This window comes from Neurospora hispaniola (genome assembly GCF_033458365.1).
Source record: "Neurospora hispaniola strain FGSC 10403 chromosome Unknown B0T23scaffold_6, whole genome shotgun sequence".
Classification (NCBI taxonomy): Eukaryota; Fungi; Ascomycota; class Sordariomycetes; order Sordariales; family Sordariaceae; genus Neurospora; species Neurospora hispaniola.
This window is the reverse complement of record NW_026944411.1, coordinates 2,656,403-2,674,222: the sequence shown is the minus strand read 5'-3', so window position 1 is coordinate 2,674,222 and position 17,820 is coordinate 2,656,403. Positions and strand designations below refer to the sequence as shown.

The window sequence follows — 17,820 nt, the reverse complement described above, 5'->3', positions numbered from 1 at the left end:
TCCTTCTTTCTCTTGGAGAAGGCGGAACTGAACTGGAGTAGGTAGCTTCTTTTTCTTGGTAGTTGTGACCGTAGTTGTGGGGCGCTCTTGCCAGTCCCAGAACTGGGTTTACTGACTGGTCACAATTCACATCCCTTCCACGCCCCATGGTCCCGTTCTTGCAAACCAATCTCTCCCAAGCCAAGCAAATTCCCAGACCTCGACTCAACAAAAAAAAAAACACACAAAGAGGACAAGTGGAACTGGACTATCACGAACCGGGAGTGGGTGATTCGAACGATGCCCTACCTATCTCTGGGTAGGTAGTTTCTGGGCAGTCTCTGAATGGTAAGGTAGTCTAGCGCTGCGCTGTGCCAGTGTCAAGAGTCCAAGGACGGTTACAGCAAGCCGCAAGCTGCATGATCAGGCTTCAATGTCATGGAAAAAAACACGCCCTGGACTTTTCCATTTCCTGCAACTCTCCGGCAGACGGCGAGCCCTGCGCAAACGACACTTGTCTCAGAATTGAACCAGGCTAGCCTCGCCTTGCAGTGCGCTACACAGCATACAGTAGGTAGATGGCACGCTGAATGCCAAGCTGGACAAGTGCAAGCTAGACAAGCTGCGACCGTTGAGACTCTCCCAGGAACCAAATCGCGCCCGGTCCTTGCATTCTTAGGTTTGTCTCGAGTGTTTGAACGATGGAACAAGACATACATAGGCGATATGGAGTCCTCGGAGAATCCTGTTGACCAATGGCAGCCCGGCATCTACACCAAGCTGTGATTTCACCAACGACCAAACGGGTGCTTTTTCGCCCGGCGGGTCTGTCTGTCTCTCTCCCATCTTGTCACCACTTCCAGGTTGTGGGCTGGTGATCGGTAGGTACCGGCCCCCATATGGACATCGTTTGTCGGAGACATGTCGTTGCCGTTTCCCGGAGAGGGATCCCGGTCCGGCCGTTCGACTTTCCCACCTGTGTGCTGTCTTTTGTGCGTCAGTTCTAATGCATAAAACCGTCGAGCCGCTGTCTCGCCGTTCGGAAAGACGCCGTCCATCAGACGACGGCTTCCTATCGTCCCTCGTGTCCATGCCGAGCCTCACCAGTATATGGCCTTGGTTCCTCATCTCCGTTCCCTTACCGCCAGCCGTCTCCCGTCCGAAGAATTCGAGAACGATCACGGTTCATCCTAGCTTCCTTGATCCTTACTGTCGCCAACGCAATCCCGCCTCGTCACCCGCTCAAAGAAAAAGAGTCCGGCTTCATGCTACATCAGCCAGGAATGCATATATAGACCTGCCCTCTGCTTGCTCTTGTCCTCCTCCTCAGCACCATCATCATCATCAACAACAACAACAACAACAACAACAACAACGAACAACGACAACAACAGCAGACATTGACCACTCGGACAATCTACAAGCACACTTGAACCCATACGCTTCCACGACCTTGAACACATCAACACTTCCTCACTCCACTTCCTACAACCCCATAATCTTACTTTGAACCTGGAAACACGACAAAAATGTGCCACACAATCCCCGCCCACGCTTGCCACTACAACATGAACAAGCCCGAGCAGCAGGAACTGGTCAACCGGCAGGGACAGGGAGCCTTGGTTGACTTTGCCAATGTGAGTACCAAGACAGTTCACTGTTACCCTTACCCACCTGGGCCACCACCCCACGTTTCCGTTACTTGTATTTTACATACAAGAGGGTGGCGGTCCGGTTGGTGCAGTTGATATGCAGTGCAACACCGCCATGTGGTAAATACAGTGACTAACACTTGTGCCTTCACAGCTTCCCGGTGTTCGTTGCCCAGAATGTCTCAAGAAGGGCACTGAGACATGGGTAATCCGAGGCCGTGCCTGCCCCGTCTGCAGGCATGAGTGCCTCTAAGCCAAATGCCGAAATCCATCATTTCAACAGAACTACTGCGGAGGACTTAATACTGGGCTTTTCTTTCCCTCGCGTCATGGTTTTCGGAATGGACAAAAAAAAAAAAGGACGACAACGGGTCGGAGTTGGGAAGCATGCTAGATTTTGGGGAGGCCTTTTGATACCCTTGCCTTTTCGGATTGCTTGATTTTCGTTTTCCATCCTTGGGGTCACGGTGTTACGGGCATGGCTTAAAGGGGGGCCGATCAGGTGGAAATCCGGCACAGGATAATGAACATCAAGGGAAGGAGGGAATCATACAAAAAGGGCGATGGAATGTCCGAGACGACGAGCTGGGAACTAGATTGGGATAGGAGATAATTAAAAAAGTACTTGTGGCTCACGCGCACACAAAAGTTGGTACACCTATGGAGAAACCATGATACTCGCTCAAGCACTACATGAATACCGGAAGGGCTCCTATTGGGCCACAACTAGTGGCATTTTAGAACGAGAGCTAATATGAAGGCTTGAGACACTCTTCCTAAACCTCGACAGTTCCTGACAAAGAACATGGTGTAACAAGACATAGGACCAACGGGACTGATGTGGCATTACCCTGAATCGAGTGGCGCCCATCAACTCATCTCTCCACATCTCCGACGTAACACTGCCTATTTCTCCTCCAGTTCATATCAGCTTACACCGGATGGACCACTTGAATAACAGGTACGACACTACGAATGTGCAAACATATGGGTCCAGCATCCGACAGCGAGAAATTTCGAGACAGCGGAAAAGGAGGAGGCTGTCCGTGGCACGATCACACAATGACACAACAGAACCCATCAGTAAGGATGAGGCGAGACACAGGCTGCTCATGATATACCAACCGATCCAGCAAATACACTACGTTGCCCTACCAAGCACATATAAACACATATATTACTTTCCAGGCAGACAGTGAGAACACCAACTACGACGCAGCCGATTTGAGGTTACAAGCTCATTATAAGTTGGGCAACAACACTCCAATCGGCAGTATATGATCTTAAAAAAAAAGAAACTGGAAGAATATCACTGAACACACACACACCCACGGTTCACCAACCACCAATCCCCCAACATGACGCGGCACGGCACGGCACACCAGCCTAATAACCAAACCACCAACACGACGGCACACCAAACACACTCCATCACACAGACGCAAGACCACAAACACAGACTGAAGACAACCTGACACCAAAACAGGGCCGAAGCCACAGGCGACCGGTGAAGATCCTTTCATATCGGAGTGTTTCCCAGATAGATGAAAAGCATGGGAAAATCAGCTCATGGCCCACAACGGTGGCTCTTCTGTCGTATTGTAGATTGTTGGGCAAGATGAGGCGGCCTTCAATGGGTCTAAACACATGACAAGACGACCTCACCTTATAGAACACAAAGCAAAGATTCTACCTACAGAACAATGGTGAAGTAGCATCATGACCTCACCTCGCCTCACTGATAACTACAAGACCTTGAAGTAGTTCTCCATAGTGAACTTGGGTTTCACCAATCCAAAACAAGAAGAAGAGGAAGAAGGGAATCGAATCAAAGGGGAAAAGTAAACAAACCCCTAGTCTCAAGAGCCCAGTTTGGCCCGTCCTCAATTCCCGAGTGCCCAGTCCCCCAGTCCCCCCCCCACCTTCTCGCACATCACACACACTCTTAAAAATCTGTGCAGTTACATGGGCGTTCCCTGTTTTCTCAGCGACGGGATCGACCGAATGTACCGCTGGATATGGACCAACTAAAAGCAGATATCTAGTTTAATGTCATTGATAAACTGCTGCTGGATGGATGGATGGATGCAACCCATGGGATGGGACGAACCTACCTCTACCTACTGGGTCGAGATAAGCAGACAGATATGACGACAGACAGCACTGTACTACACCACACCACACCACCGAGCAATGAAATTATCTGAGGGAATCGAATATAGAGGCTTCTCGAATGGGTTAGAGGTTAGATACAACACACAACATGCGAGGGCCTCGTGTTGAGTGCTAAGCTTCTATTGTGTAGGTACTAAGTAAGGTGTGGAGAAGGTAACGGAGAGATATGGCATCACATGCCGCAATCGGATGAAACTACCCACCAGAGGAGGCGCGATTACCTTTGGTACCCGTGTCTTCAGGGCGGCTTGAGCAACCCAAACAGAGCTGACTGTGAGCAACAAAAATAGGTCGCCATGGTAACAGATAGGAAATCACGACAGTACCTTGGGTCAGTACTCTTCGAAGCTCGAACAATGCACATCGACTGAGCTGTGAGCAGCAACTTGGAAAACCATGGAAGCAGAGATCTCTAGGAAGTTATACCGGGACCTAGTTGTTTGATCAACTCAAAATCGAGAAAGGGTCCAAGACAGTGAAAGGCATGTGGCTCCAACATTGAACGGTGTCAAAAGCTGATGCTTGATTATTTGTCGATGAGTAAAAATGATAGAAATGAAGGGTCCACGCAAAAGGAGGTGGAAGTGGGGAATGGAACCTTGATGGCCACCCCCTCGGCAGGCAGATCCGGGGAAAGTGGGGAGGAGTCCGAGCAGAACTCCGGGCCAGCTGGGCCAGGCCCCCTGAAGGCCCCGCTGAAAGGGCACGGGGCTGGGCAACAGGGCTGGGGCTCACTGGCAAAGACAAGGGCTTGTCCTCCACAGGGCCGGCCCCACTATAGTTCTCTTAGCCTCCACCACCACTTCCACTTTCCGGCCAGCATCGGCAGCCATTGGCCGCCATGGGGAGCCATTGAGCCGTTGATTGGCACACATGGACAGCGTGGACGACCAGGGATGGATGGCGGACTGTTGACCGTCTCCCGCTGTCGGGTCTCAGCGCAACCCTCCCGTCGCCCGGCCTTGGGAATCCGAAGATTAGATTAGCAAGCAACCATAACCATGACGCCGGAGCAGAACGGCATCGACATATTGTGTGACGCCGCGGGCTCCGATCTGCTATTGTCCTCGCTCGACTATGCGACGAACACTGCCTCGTCCACCTCTTCCGCCAGCGCCAACCACCCCCATCCACCTCCGATCGCCATCCCGCCCTCAAGCACGCTTCCTCCAGGTCTCCCTGACACTCCTCTTCACGGCCACCAGCAAACAGCGGGCCCGCCCCGAGCCAAACGGCCAAAGACCGAGTCGCTTCCCTCCTCCGCCCCGGCCTCGACTTCCAACCACGTCTGTCAGATCTGCAAACGCGTCTATGAGCGCGCCGACCACCTCACCCGTCACCTGCGCTCCCATGAGAATGCCCGCCAGTACCAATGCACTCGCTGCCCCAAGCGCTTCAATCGCGCGTACGTATCGCCCGGCCCATGCTCCACGTCCCAGCCCACCCTTCACTAACTTTGATATCCCATCGCAGAGATCTCCTCACGCGCCACGAGACAACACACGACAGGGACAGCGATGGCAAAGGACGCGCCATAATCCGCCGGAGCGATCGCGCCGCCGAAGCATGCCTCAACTGCGCCATGTCCAAGGCAAAGTGCGATGACATGAAACCATGCACTCGCTGTCGGCTCAAGAACCTCGTCTGCGAGACCTCCAACAAGAAGACACCGCAATATCGGACGGCAGATGGCACCGATGCCGGTTCCGTCTTCACACCCTCTGAAAATGGTACCCCCATTGCCGCCTCGGCCTCCATGACGCCCGTCGACGGGACCATGCCGTCGTCTTACGGTGGCTTCAACGGCGGTTACGGCATGCCTCCTGCCAAGCAATCGACTTCATATGGTCATCCGCAACATCATCCCCAACAACACCACCTACAGCATCCGTACCCACCTGCGCATCACCAGCCACATCAAGACGTAGGGGCAATCAATCACCTCCATCTCATCGCAGGGCCAATGATGAACGCCCTCCCCGAGGATCTCCTCTACCCAGTCCACTCCAACCCCACAAACCCCTGGTTCCAAGACATCGACTTCACCTCATGGGACATCAACTTCGACGGCTTCTCCGTGCCCCAGATCGATTCCTACAGCCAGAGCCCGCAATCCACGACCGACACCGCAACCACGTCTTCCAGGCCGACAGCCCACAGGAAGACCAGTCACCGCGACCCAGCTCGGCGTCACGCCGCCTTCAAGCGCTCCCCTTGGCTTTGGGAGCCCGCGGACAAGCAAGACTACGTGCGGAAAGAGACGGAAGCGGGGCTCCGAAATCTCGACGAGGATGCCGTAACAGCCATCGCACAGTCCCGGCTTCCCAGCCGGCCATCAACCTTGATGAAAAAGATCAAGATCGACTCAGGCACTAGGGACCGGCTCTTCGCAATAGTCTTGTCGCAAATAAACGACCCTCACCGCGTGCCGTCATTCCCGTCGTTGGAGGTGCTCAATTTCCTGCTGCAGGCCCATCTGGTGCATGACGAGTACCAGTGCGATAGCTGGATACACTCGCCTTCGCTAAACCCGGCCGAGATGTTGCCGGAGCTGCTGGGTGCGATTGTGGCGAATGGGGCCAGCTTCATTGCGGTTCCGGCTATTTGGCAGTTTGGGCTGTCGATGCAGGAGATTGTGAGGACGAGGATAAGTAGTTTGGTAAGTTTCTTTCCACTTGAAGGTAGGGTAACATTTGACTGACAACTAGACACCAATAGTTCGAATCGCAAAACTCGAATACTCGGAAGCTGGAATGTCTTCAAAGCTTTGCGTTGCACCTTGCTATTGGCATGTGGAGCGGGTTTAAGAGGAAAACGGAATTGGCGGAGGCGTTTTTGCAGCCTCTGTTGATTGTAGGTTGCCACCCCTTTCCACCACCAGGCACTCGATATTGACCAAGTTACGGACAGATGATGCGTCGTGCCGGCGTCTACACCGCTGCCGTCTATACACAGGCAGACCTACCATCGGTTCTTCCTCAAGCTTCGGATACGCCTGAAGTGTTGGAGAGAAAATGGCGGACGTTCATCAATAGAGAGTCTTACAAGAGGTATGTTGAACCGTCAACCTAGAGGAACACGCCCGCTAACGGTACAGACTTGCCCTACATATGTTCCTTCATGATGTGCAAACTTCTGTCACCCTTCAGACCACACCCCTTCTCTCCTTCACCGAACTCTGCTTTAGCCTCCCCTCCTCACGCGACCTCTGGAAAGCGCCCTCCGCCAAGGCCTGGCGTGACCTGCACTTAATGAAACGTGCACCACCTCCCGACCGGCCCATGCCACGTCTCAATGAAATCATGCACTGTCCCGGCCTGCTCGACGACTTTGTCGACTTTGTTGACATTGAGCTCGTCAATACCGCCGTTCTCCACTCCTTCTGGGGCCAGATCTCCGCTTACCGCTACGGAATGAGGCTCTACCAAGAGCCTTCCACAGTCGCAAGCATGTCAGGCAACTACGGACATTACTCCCAGCGCAACTTCTCGAACCACCGTGAAGGACTCAAGGCCATGCATCGGGAACTTTACAGCGACGCGCAGGACTTTGCCGCCAGCGTCGTTTACGTGCACAAGAGCCAGCTGTACACCCCGGTTTCCCATCGACGATATCCAATTCCGTTTCCGGCGCCGGAAGGATCACATGCTACTTCTCCTGCCCCTAACGTCTCCTCACCAGTGTCAATCGCAAACTCAAATATGCCGATAACCTTTGAGATGTTCATGGTGGCTTTACATGTTGATCTCAACCAGCTCCAGTCCTATGCGGGGAAAGCAGGTGAGGAAGAAACCAGGAGGGCATCGGCGTATTTTCTCCATCAGGACCCTTATTCAGGCACTGGGGTTGAAGGAAATGGACGAGGAGGAACAATCGGAGGAGGGTGGGTGAGAAGCACAGATGCGAGGTATGCCGTCTGGCATGCGGGACAGGTGTTCAGAGCGGCGAGGGCACTACCTCCGACGGGGCTGAGGGGATTTAATGCCATGGCTGTGTATTTTGCTAGTTTGACGTTGTGGGTTTATGGGTTGCTGGGTGGTCCCAATCCGGGATCGCCGAGCTTACCGTCGCTGTTTTGGGGTAGTGGAGAGCATGAGATGGGTCGTGGCGGTCCTGGGGTTAGCGGAGGCTTTGGGATGGGTCATCATGGGCAGCAGCCGTTCAACGGCGGTGGAATGGAGGATCCGAGGAGGTCATCCGTCACGGTTCCGCTGCCGTCCGGTCATGGATATCAGATGCAGACGCCCCATCAACAACAACAGCAACACCCACCTTCGCAAACACTACCTTCACAACAACCCGCGCCACTGCCTCATCAGTACCAGCAACCACCGGACGTTCCCTTCGCGATTCTCGACGGTGAAGAGACGCGCGAGATACGTACTTTCCTACAAACAGGCCGTGGAATTCCAGCACTCACCATTTCGCAACAACCACCGCATCCCTCTGGTCCCTCCAACACCATGAGCATCCTTAACCCGGTAGTGGAATCCCTCCTCGCAAACCCATCCCTCCCCCTCCAAACAGCCTGCTCCATCTTCCGCGAAAACTTCCCCTCGCTCTCGCACAGCGAAAGTGAGCCGCTGCCGCCACTAGTCGAGAGTCTGGGGACTTTACTGAAGGATCTTGGCAGGGGAAGTACGCATGGAGGGAGTCGGGCGGGGAGCAGTGCTGGTGATGACGAAGAAGAATTAGAACGAGATGATGATGATGACGAAGAACAGGATGGAGACAGAGATGAGGGACGGGGTGGAACGGCGAGTAGGGAAAGGAGAGAGGATGGGGAAGGGGAACGACGTAGATGGGAGAACAAGACGACTGGAGTTGGGGCTGGGATGAAGGAAGAAGATAGGAGGAAAGAAAGGGGCAACTAATGGTGTAAGCGGATGAGGAGGAGAGAAACGGTCAATTGATGGTTGTGATGGGGTTCGTCGGAGTTGGTCAGTTAAGTGAAGATAAGGCCAGGAATGGTGGCGTCAGGGTCAATTATAATAACTAATGGGCAATAGTCTTGGGTACTGTCATGGTGTTAAACCTTTTGTTGTATTTCGGTAACTAGATGCTGGTTACCATGAAAAGGGATCGCAGGGCGGTCATGGAAAGGAGTACATAGGGCAATATAACTCGGAAGAATGGATAGAAAGGAGGAACTGGCAAGAATACAAAGGGATATTCATATATATAACGGAACTTGGTTACCTTCCAACGATTTCGAAAAGGGAGGGATAGATATACTGTGACTTGGGTGTCATCGCCCTGTTCCGCTTGAATGGCATATACCTCTTTCAATAACCACTACTTGCACTATCTTCCCCTTCACTCTATCACTCACTCATCAAACCATCCATCCACTCACCACTCACCACCCTTCTTCCACTCCCCAATTATGATCAATCACTCCCCAATAACATAAGTACATCCCTCCTTCCCAATCCAAACCTCATGTACTTGCCCCGCATCCACATCCAATCTCTCCCCAGGCCCATGCGTCGTCTTTTCCTTTTTGTCTTCTGAGCCCGGGTAAGCGATGGTCAGAGACCCAGAGAGGATTAAGTGTGTAGTTAGAGAGGAGTGTTTGTGCGGGGCGTAGTCTGCTCTCGATGTTATCTTATCAGTCTAGAAGATGATAAGTTGAAGTATATATGAACAGAATGAGAGGAAGGGGGGGGGGGGGGAATGGGGAAATAGGAAATGGAAAATGGCACAATAGGAAAGAAGAGAGGTGGGACAGGGAAAATAAAAGAAAGGGGGCAAGGAGAAATGATGCGTGGAGACCAGCGTAGAGCAGAATGATAGATGTGATGATTCTTGTTCTGTCTAACTCTTATCTTAGAATTGACTGTCTGTCCGTCAAGCCTAATATGCTTGATTCTAGCGAAGGTGGACGCTTCCCTCAATGGGGCGCCACTTCCCTTTGACAGACAGGGTGCTAACGGGGGAAAACCCCGTGTCAAGAAAGGAAACTGAGAAAGAGAGTCAGAAGAGAAAGAGACATACGAGCACCACCCCCATCAGTCCACGTAAACACATGGGAGAATCCCCACGAGCGGACCTGAGATTCTGCTTCTTTCCTGGATAGAGACGGCGGGGACGTCATATTTTCTTTTTCTTCTTCGAAAATTTCGAGATGTTTGGATTATCTGTGTGATGAGATCACGGCGGGGGTTCGGTTTGGGACTAAGTAAGTAGATAGATCGATCGATCGCTATTACTGTTATGTTATGTCAATGTTTATGTTACTGTTAACAACACTCTTCGTTAGTTTGTTTACACTAGTTGGTTGGTTCGCGGTTTTGTCGGGACTTGTGTCGAGTGACCGACTACCATACCATACACTATGGTATTGGGTTGATTGACTGACTGACTGACTGATTGACAGGCGAGCTTTACCCGATACATATAAGTAAGTGAGTGATCCTTCAGATGTTCATCAACTGCAGTGCTCACATGGACTGTACTGTACTTACTATACTGTGCATCAGGCAGTGCCGCAGTGGTTGTTGGGTGTGTTGCGGATGACGTCACTTCTGGCAGCGTTGACACTGCACGTCTTCTTGGCTTTAGGATGATGGACTATTGATTGATTGTCTCGATGGATGAACTACAGTTGAAGGCCGGGACCAAAAAAAAGGGAAATAGAATTGACGTGCGGGCAAGTTAGAGAAAGCAGTCATTAAGTATCAATCGCACAAGTTGCTAAAGCTGCTTAGTTGGCGGGGGGCTTCCGCGCAAGCCGTGTCTGTCCGTTTTGAGATTATTTCCCTATTTCGGACGTCTCACATTGTCAAGATCAAAACAAAACAATTGATGATATGAACGATGATTACAAGAGGAACTGAAAAGTAATTGAACGCATTGAAAAGGAATGGGAAAAAAGATGTAAAAGAGAAAAAGAGATGCCCAATAACAGGATTGAACTGTTGACCTTCGCATGGACTTGATATCTCGTAGAGAAGATATTAGTACGACGCTCTAACCAGCTGAGCTAATCGGGCTGTTGATTGGTTGTTGAAAGCAGTTTTGCAACAATATTCTATAATGGAAATGCGGAAGCAGGCGTCCCGGATCGAAATCAACTTTACTTCCGCTAAGCGTTACCACGCATCACATCCAGCACAAAGAATTGCATATCAAGAACCTGGGTATGTAAAAGTTACTACAAGGTAAATTACATGTTTTGCATCCCCTATATAGTATGCGGGAACAGCTATCCTCAGTCTCCCTAGCGATTCCTCCCAACCCAAACCAATAAATTCTTCCAGCGACCTTTTCCTCTCGGTGGCAATTCCCTTGATTTCTTCCTTCCTACCCTCTCCTGTTTGCCCCTTCCCTGTTTTCCCTGGGTATAGTAGTAATGATAGTGGTGTGTGTATATATAATATGTACGAAGTAGGATATATATAAATTCCTCGCCAGCGATGGCGGACGCAAACTGGTAGTATCCAACATAATTATCCAAGATGATGGAGGATGAAGATGATGATGATGCCAGATCCCCAAACCAGAATCGAAAATGAACAAGAGACTGCTAGACAAAATGTCGTACGTAGTGCTTGTAGCCAGCCACGAGAAAAGGTAATAAAGGATAAGGAAACAAAAAGATGTCGATGCTCTGAAAAGCAGTGAATAAGTGGGTTGATGAGTTAAATTTCCAGAAACGCCCAAGTATGCATGACGTGGTATCAATGATGAGATGAAGGTTTATGACGAAATGATGAAAACTGATACAAAGAGATAGAAGGAGTGTTGGCAAAACCCATCCATCGCTCATTAGCCCCAGATTGGGGCATTGCGGTAAGCTGGTGAGTTGTAGCTGTGAAGGATCCGATAAGGCGGATTAGGACCCTGCGAAGTGTGCATGCTCATGCTACGCTTCCTATGATGGCCTGTCTGTCGGGGAACGTAGGACGGGTATGTGCTGTCAGGCACCACGTGCCCTTGAGTTCCCCTGTAGTCCATGTTGGGGTTGCTCCAGGGTTCGTTTGCCAGCACTCCGTAGACACTTGACATGTCCGGAGGGTTAGCATTCTGGAGGCGCAACTGCTGATAAGCGTCATGACTGGGCCTATGACGAAGCGTCTGAGCCCGCTGGATGTAGGAACTATGGCGAGGCTGGGCACTGCTCGGCCTTTGGATTCCGTTACTAGAATTGTGATGACTCGTTCCATTCGAAGATGTCATGGACGACTGACGGCTGATGTCACTCCTGGTTGGTGGATTCCAGTCGGGAACCCTGTAGGTAGGAGGCAAGGTATTCTGGCGCTGCCTGAACGCGGCGAGCCGTCGAGGGTCCATCTGGGGAGGAGCAGCCGAAGTGCCCAAGTAGTCCTGGCCAATAGTCCCCAATTCCTCGTGAGCACTGTAGTTCTGAGCTGCCTGTTCGTGCACCGGGTAGCTGTGGATGCTTTCTCTGCTCGGTCTGCGACTAGACTGCACAGACGGATAGCTGTGAACATCCTCACGGCTGACCTCATGTCTCAAGCTGGAAGTTGACGATTGTGGCCGCAGATGAGGTTGGGGTACCCGAAGCGACGACCGTCTCGTCTGCATGCTGACGGGTGGTTGATTATGCGTCGTATTGTGGTCGAATGTCATGGACGCAGTCCGGAAAATCATTGGGCTCGGGAGTGACGCCGGGGGCAGTTCTGTAGGCAAGCCAGCCAGGTTCGAGTGCGCTCCAACCATCTGCATATTGAGAGTTCGCTCAAGCGAGACAGTGAGACTCATTGTCCGATCGCATGGTAATCTGGATCCGGCCATTTCCGCCTCCTTGAGTGCTTCGGACCCAGAGCTGCTCTTGACGGTACTACCGTAAACCTTTCCACTCTTGGGTGGAAGAATCGAATCATAGATGCCTGGTTGCTCCTCTTCGCGGCCCTCCCTCATATCGTCTTTGCTAGTACGTACGGGCTTCCTGACCATCGACTTCCTAATCGACTTTCTCCAGGACACACCCTTGGTCGCGGCAAGTTCGCCAGTTTCCGCCTCAGGAACGGTGGTAACCGTCGGTTTGGCGGTGGTTGCTTCGAGGCTTGCTTCAACACTGCCCACACTAAAGATGGTCTTCAGAGTGTCCATGCTGGAACGGGGCTTGAGAGCCAGCCTCCTAGCGGTTATGGGAAAGCGCCGGCCGTGGTCACGGAATCCGTGCTCGACGTCTTTCGGGATGGCTGGAACGCATATCTCTTCAGGTGCATAACGGCTGTGTGTAGGCAGAGAACTGGTGGGACGGCGAGCTCCGCTCAAAAATCTCTGCAGCCTGCTCGGCTTCTGTGACGTGCTGCTGATGCTGTGAGCCGAGTTTGAACGATCTGACTTGCTGGACTTAGTGCTGGCTGGAGTAAGGCTGCTAAGTTCGGGAGACTTCGGGCTACTGCCACTTAGTGAAGGACGCTTTTCGCTTTTCTGCGAGGACTTGGGAGTGAGGAGACCGGCTTTAGCTTGCTGACCGCGGAGAGAAAGACTCTTCCGGAGATTCTCAAACATCTGGCCTCCCTCGAGAGGAGAGACTGGGGGAGTATCTTTAGCAGGGACTGATGGAGGCGCCTCTGATTCGGGCGTCATTGAAGGAGGAGAAACACTGAGTGGAATGTCGAGGCCAAAATCTTGAACCTTGACTGGACTGATCTGTATCTCGTCTGATTTGTTCTTCTCCCGATCGGAGATCTTGGCCTTGGTGTGGAGCGAGCGCAAAGACACATTGGAACTGTATCCAGAATCGGCCTTGGCCAAAGGCTTGGTGTTAAGAGATTCGTCAAAGATGCTCATGAACCCGCTGTCGGTTCTGGCGACAGTCGTAGCCGCATCACTGCTGGGGGATGTGCTAGGCTGCGACTTTGCATTCGGGTCCAGACGGACGTCCAGGACTTCGTTTGAAGAATATTCGGGTTGAGTTGAATTCTGGGACAGAGCAGCCAAAACGTTGTTGGCTGGTTTCACCACACGCGGCTCTGGCATTTTGACTTGGAGGAATTGTGACGCCTCCGCACGTGAATCAAGGCTGCTCTGCACCCTCGAAAAATAGTCTACTCTTTGTCCCTTCCCCTCGAGCTCGGGGCTCAATGGGCTCGCAGTACCGTTGGTGATACGCAACGTTCCCAGCTTGAAAGCTCCAATTGACTGATATTCGTCCTCGCATGGTGTCACAACCCGCTGCAAAGCCAATGGATCTAGTCCAGGTGGCGGCATGGACAGAATGCCCTCCCTAAAAGACTCAATGGACTGCTGGCGCGAGATCTGTGGCGTTTGTGGGTGGCTATACCGGACTGACTGCGAGTGGGTCAGGCCATCTCTTGTGGAAGTTCTGCGCGTTGCCACACCGGGCGTTTGAAGTATCGATCGTCTGCGGACTGGCAAATAGAGAGAAAGATCGGAGTCTGCGCGTCTAATAGGAGCGCCGTCGTACTCAAAGTGATCCCCGCCGTTCCACGAATGCTTTCTATCAGGAGCTCCGTTGTATTCAGAGTGATCCCCGCCGTTCCATGAATGCTTTCTAGCAGGAGCTCCGTTGTATTCAAAGTAATCTTGGCCGTTCCATGAATGCTCTGTCATGGTCGTTGCGCGCTCGGATACGGCAGTTGTGTGTACGAAAGCCGGCTCCTCAGCAAGGTTGATCAGTCGCTGAGAGGCATAAGTAGTTGTATCGTAGTTCCAGGTTAGGCGGGTTTGGGGCGGATGAGCCCAGCTATGGAACAAAATTGTTAGCAATCTTTAAGCGGATCTCTGTGATGAATGGAACTTACCTCTCCTGGTGTGGCTGCAGATAACCGGCGGCGGCGGCGGATTCAAAAGTCACGGAGTTGGACCTGGGACTGGTGGCCGTGGTGCAGTTCCGTGACATTGGCCGAACAGTACTGGCCCCCTTTTCCTTATGTGGATTCCCTTGCGAAGACTTGGACCGGAACAGACTCATTCTTCTGGCTGCCTTTTCTTGCATCAACCTGAGTGAACCCTTCCTCCCTCCCAGCTTCGCCTTTACTTCCTCCGAATTACCCTCGGACACATTGGCGGATGGGCACATTATTGGCGCGGGGTTGGTTTCGAGAGCTGCATTTTCAGGACGGGCGGGTAGGACGGCGCTCTGGCGATTTAGACTAGTAGAAAGCCCTCCGGGGTGCAAGGAAAGTAGGCCTTCGTTGGTAGGGTTGACGGTTTTGGGCTTGGACAGCCTCGAGGGAGACAAATCGGGGTTTTCGAGTGATGATTGTGTATTCCCCATGATAAGTTGGTGGGTATTAATGCTGCTGCAGGAGGAGGGAAGGCTCCCTGGCGCAGAGACAGCGCAGACAGGATCAAAGAGGACGGCAGGGTAATGCTATGCCTTAGTATACTGAAACTGCTGCCATGCCTTGATCCGTGAATCGTGAATCGTGATATGCGTGATGCGGTGATGATGGTGGTGGTGGTGACCTGGGGTCTTGGTATGGGGAAGGACCCTTATGGCGGCTTCATGTAGATGGACCTCAGCCTCTACACTTGTATTACTTACTATTAGGAGGAGAGGAGAGGGAAAGAGGAACTGGCGATGAACATAATTAAAACGAGAGGGAGCAAAGGTGGGCCGGAGCTAAGGAGAGATGTGCTCGGGTCTTATCAGGAAGGCAGCATGGACAGGGTAGCCAGGAAGGAAAGAAGGAACGAAAGGTACACTACTACCTAGGTAGGTACGGCCAGATCCCAGGGCCGGGCCAGGATGTTTGGTCTTGGTCTTTGGGAGATGGAACCTGGGAAGACCCGGGGGAGGATTGAACGAAGGAGAAAGGGCTCCATCGTCAGCTTGGTTGGCAATGGTGTGTGCTGGGCTTACAGTTGCCCTGGTCCCTGCCGACTTGCTCACTAGACTAGTCCGTTGCCGAGTCGCTGCTACCTCGTCGACTAGTTGGTATTGACCGTACGGTAACGTAACTTTCCCTTTTTTTCTTCTCTCTCTTTTTGTTTCCCCCTCTTGTCTTTGCATTATTACCCTGCGCCGGTCTGAGACGGCTGACACCAATTGAAGAAAGCAAAACACCACAGCAACGCTCTGACGGTGGTGGGGGAGGGGAAGACTCCAAACGGGAGGTTGGAACTCTTGGAACAGGGCAGACATGACAAACACGGAAAGCACAAAGACAAATAGAAAGCCGAAAACGACTTTTTAGCAGTCTTGGCTTCTATCAGATCGCCTTCTCAGTGACGCCCACAAACACTTCAGGTTCCGTGAAGAGCCGCACAGCATTCGGCTTACGGCAAGAACCAAAGGTACCTCTACGCTGCGCTGACTACCTAGCTACACCACTGTGGTCAAAGACAAGGGAAGTTCTCTGACCTCGGATCAGCAACATGAATGAACACCACACACAGAAACTCTTCCCTTTTTTTCCCGAAATTTACTTTTGCCGTACCGGTCGAAACCTGAAAAATTGCAAAGGGCCAATATGGTGGATATGAGAGCACCCTTTTTGATGGGCGCATCTTCCAAGTTGTCGGATCTGCATGCCAAACCGGAGAAAGTGCGTCACTGAAGCGAGAATTGCCAAGAGCAGCATTCATTTCACCTCTAGGCTGCACATGTACCGTTACATACAAACCACGCAGTCACTATACTTTCCGTTCGGGGTTCTTGATGAGAGCCCGGCGCACTGTAGCCTGAGTCGGTGGACTCCCGTCGTCTGATGTCCCGCCGACAAGGTACCTGCCCCATGTGCCTGTGTGTGCTTGTCAATGTACCCCAGCATTCTGTATGTACGAGCATCCAAATCTGCAAAGAAATCAGGCGCGACATGAGATTTTCTTCATAAAGAAGCCTTGATGCTCGTCACATCCTTCCATTTCTTGCGGTTCATCGGCAGTCAATCGTCTTGTTGCGTGCCATTTCACCGCCACGATCGATTTGGATAACAACTGAAAGGAGAGAGTACGAAATAACAACAGTTGACGGCGTGGAGTGTGTGGTTATTGGGTCAGGATGAACCCAAACATCTACGCCCTGATGTCTTGCGGTGGTGTTGTTTCGTTCACGATACTTGCAACGTCCCCTTCTTCCACTTGATGAAAAGGCCGGCTGTTGCTCTCTTTGGGGTGGCACAGCAGGAGGCTCCTTCCACAGCACACATACACACACATTTTCTCTCTCTCTCTTCTCTCTCCCGTCATGAATGGGCGAGAGGAACCGGGCGACAGGGCGGGGATAAGGGAAATGCTGCGACGGGGAGCTTTGACAATTTGCACCACCCGAAAAAGCGATGATATCTCAATCGCAGAACAAGACTTGGGCGCACTGCGGACAACCGACCAATGCGAAAGGTCGTGGTGCTTCCCGTACAATGAAGAGTGCTGTTATCATTCCAAGGCCTGGGCCAGCATGATGACCATCCAGAATGCCATGCACACATGATTTCACCATCGATACCTAAAATTGAAGATGAAACTGAACACATGGGAATGATTCGGCGCGGGCTCGAGTGGCGACAGCATCTGCTTCAGGCTCTTACTCAGCGGACTCGATTGACACCCAGGCGGAGACTACACTACACTACATGCTGGGTAGGTCAGGTATGTATTCTTCAACCTCAAGGTACCTCTACCTCAGTGTCTGAATGTCAATCGCAACCAAAACACCAAAGTCTGTGACAAGCTCAAATGTAGATTAAAGCAGATCCCCCCTTTGCACTCTCCTAATTCGCCGCCTTGTGGACTCTAGTCTGTACACTGACGACGACGACGACGAAATCGAACCGTGTTTGGGACTGTCGCTGCAACAGTGCAATCGATTACACGACACAGCTGCGCAGCACGGGCAATCAATGCACACCATCTTTCGCTTTTTCCCCAGCGGTTTCCACTTGTCCATCACCTCCAAGCGCGCAGCGTGCGTGGGTTGATGGAGATGGGTAATTTCTCTGAAATTTGACGTTATTCGCATCCGGCATTACTCCATGTCCCATCACTGTGTGAATCAGCTTGGCGGGGGTTTCACAGTTTCTGCTCCATTCCATGTCTGCACCCTGAATGTGTCTTATGGTCCGTCCGGATG

General features: G+C 51.9%; 4 protein-coding genes and 1 non-coding gene across 5 annotated transcripts; 3 read left to right on the top strand and 2 right to left on the bottom strand.

The window, feature by feature from the left end:
• The first annotated feature begins 867 nt into the window (after window positions 1-867).
• On the top strand, window positions 868-1,660 carry B0T23DRAFT_200178 (uncharacterized protein). Its single transcript, XM_062833368.1, has one exon. It carries the CDS (start codon window positions 986-988, stop codon window positions 1,487-1,489), a length of 504 nt encoding a protein of 167 aa, XP_062691089.1. The 5' UTR covers window positions 868-985; the 3' UTR covers window positions 1,490-1,660.
• B0T23DRAFT_430847 (uncharacterized protein) lies at window positions 1,509-1,884 on the top strand (the record flags this gene model as incomplete). Its single annotated transcript, XM_062840274.1, has 2 exons — window positions 1,509-1,616; window positions 1,786-1,884. The coding sequence occupies 2 exons, from the start codon at window positions 1,509-1,511 to the stop codon at window positions 1,882-1,884; spliced, it is 207 nt and encodes a 68-aa protein (XP_062691088.1).
• Window positions 1,885-4,807: 2,923 nt separating this feature from the next.
• B0T23DRAFT_430846 (uncharacterized protein) lies at window positions 4,808-8,680 on the top strand (the record flags this gene model as incomplete). Its single annotated transcript, XM_062840273.1, has 5 exons — window positions 4,808-5,211; window positions 5,280-6,465; window positions 6,525-6,659; window positions 6,717-6,856; window positions 6,904-8,680. The coding sequence occupies 5 exons, from the start codon at window positions 4,808-4,810 to the stop codon at window positions 8,678-8,680; spliced, it is 3,642 nt and encodes a 1,213-aa protein (XP_062691087.1).
• A 2,023-nt stretch (window positions 8,681-10,703) lies between these two features.
• B0T23DRAFT_t270 lies at window positions 10,704-10,801 on the bottom strand. Its single transcript has one exon. It is a non-coding gene; the product is annotated as a tRNA-Ile (tRNA).
• A 775-nt stretch (window positions 10,802-11,576) lies between these two features.
• Window positions 11,577-14,826, bottom strand: B0T23DRAFT_321843 (uncharacterized protein; the record flags this gene model as incomplete). The annotated part of the gene is made up of 2 exons (XM_062835262.1): window positions 11,577-14,490; window positions 14,549-14,826. 2 exons carry the CDS (start codon window positions 14,824-14,826, stop codon window positions 11,577-11,579), a joined length of 3,192 nt encoding a protein of 1,063 aa, XP_062691086.1.
• Between the last annotated feature and the right edge of the window lie 2,994 nt (window positions 14,827-17,820).

What these genes read in the sequence shown, in the direction of transcription:
- B0T23DRAFT_200178 (XM_062833368.1), top strand. Translation starts at nt 986, where the DNA reads ATGCATAAAACCGTCGAGCCGCTGTCTCGCCGTTCGGAAAGACGCCGT.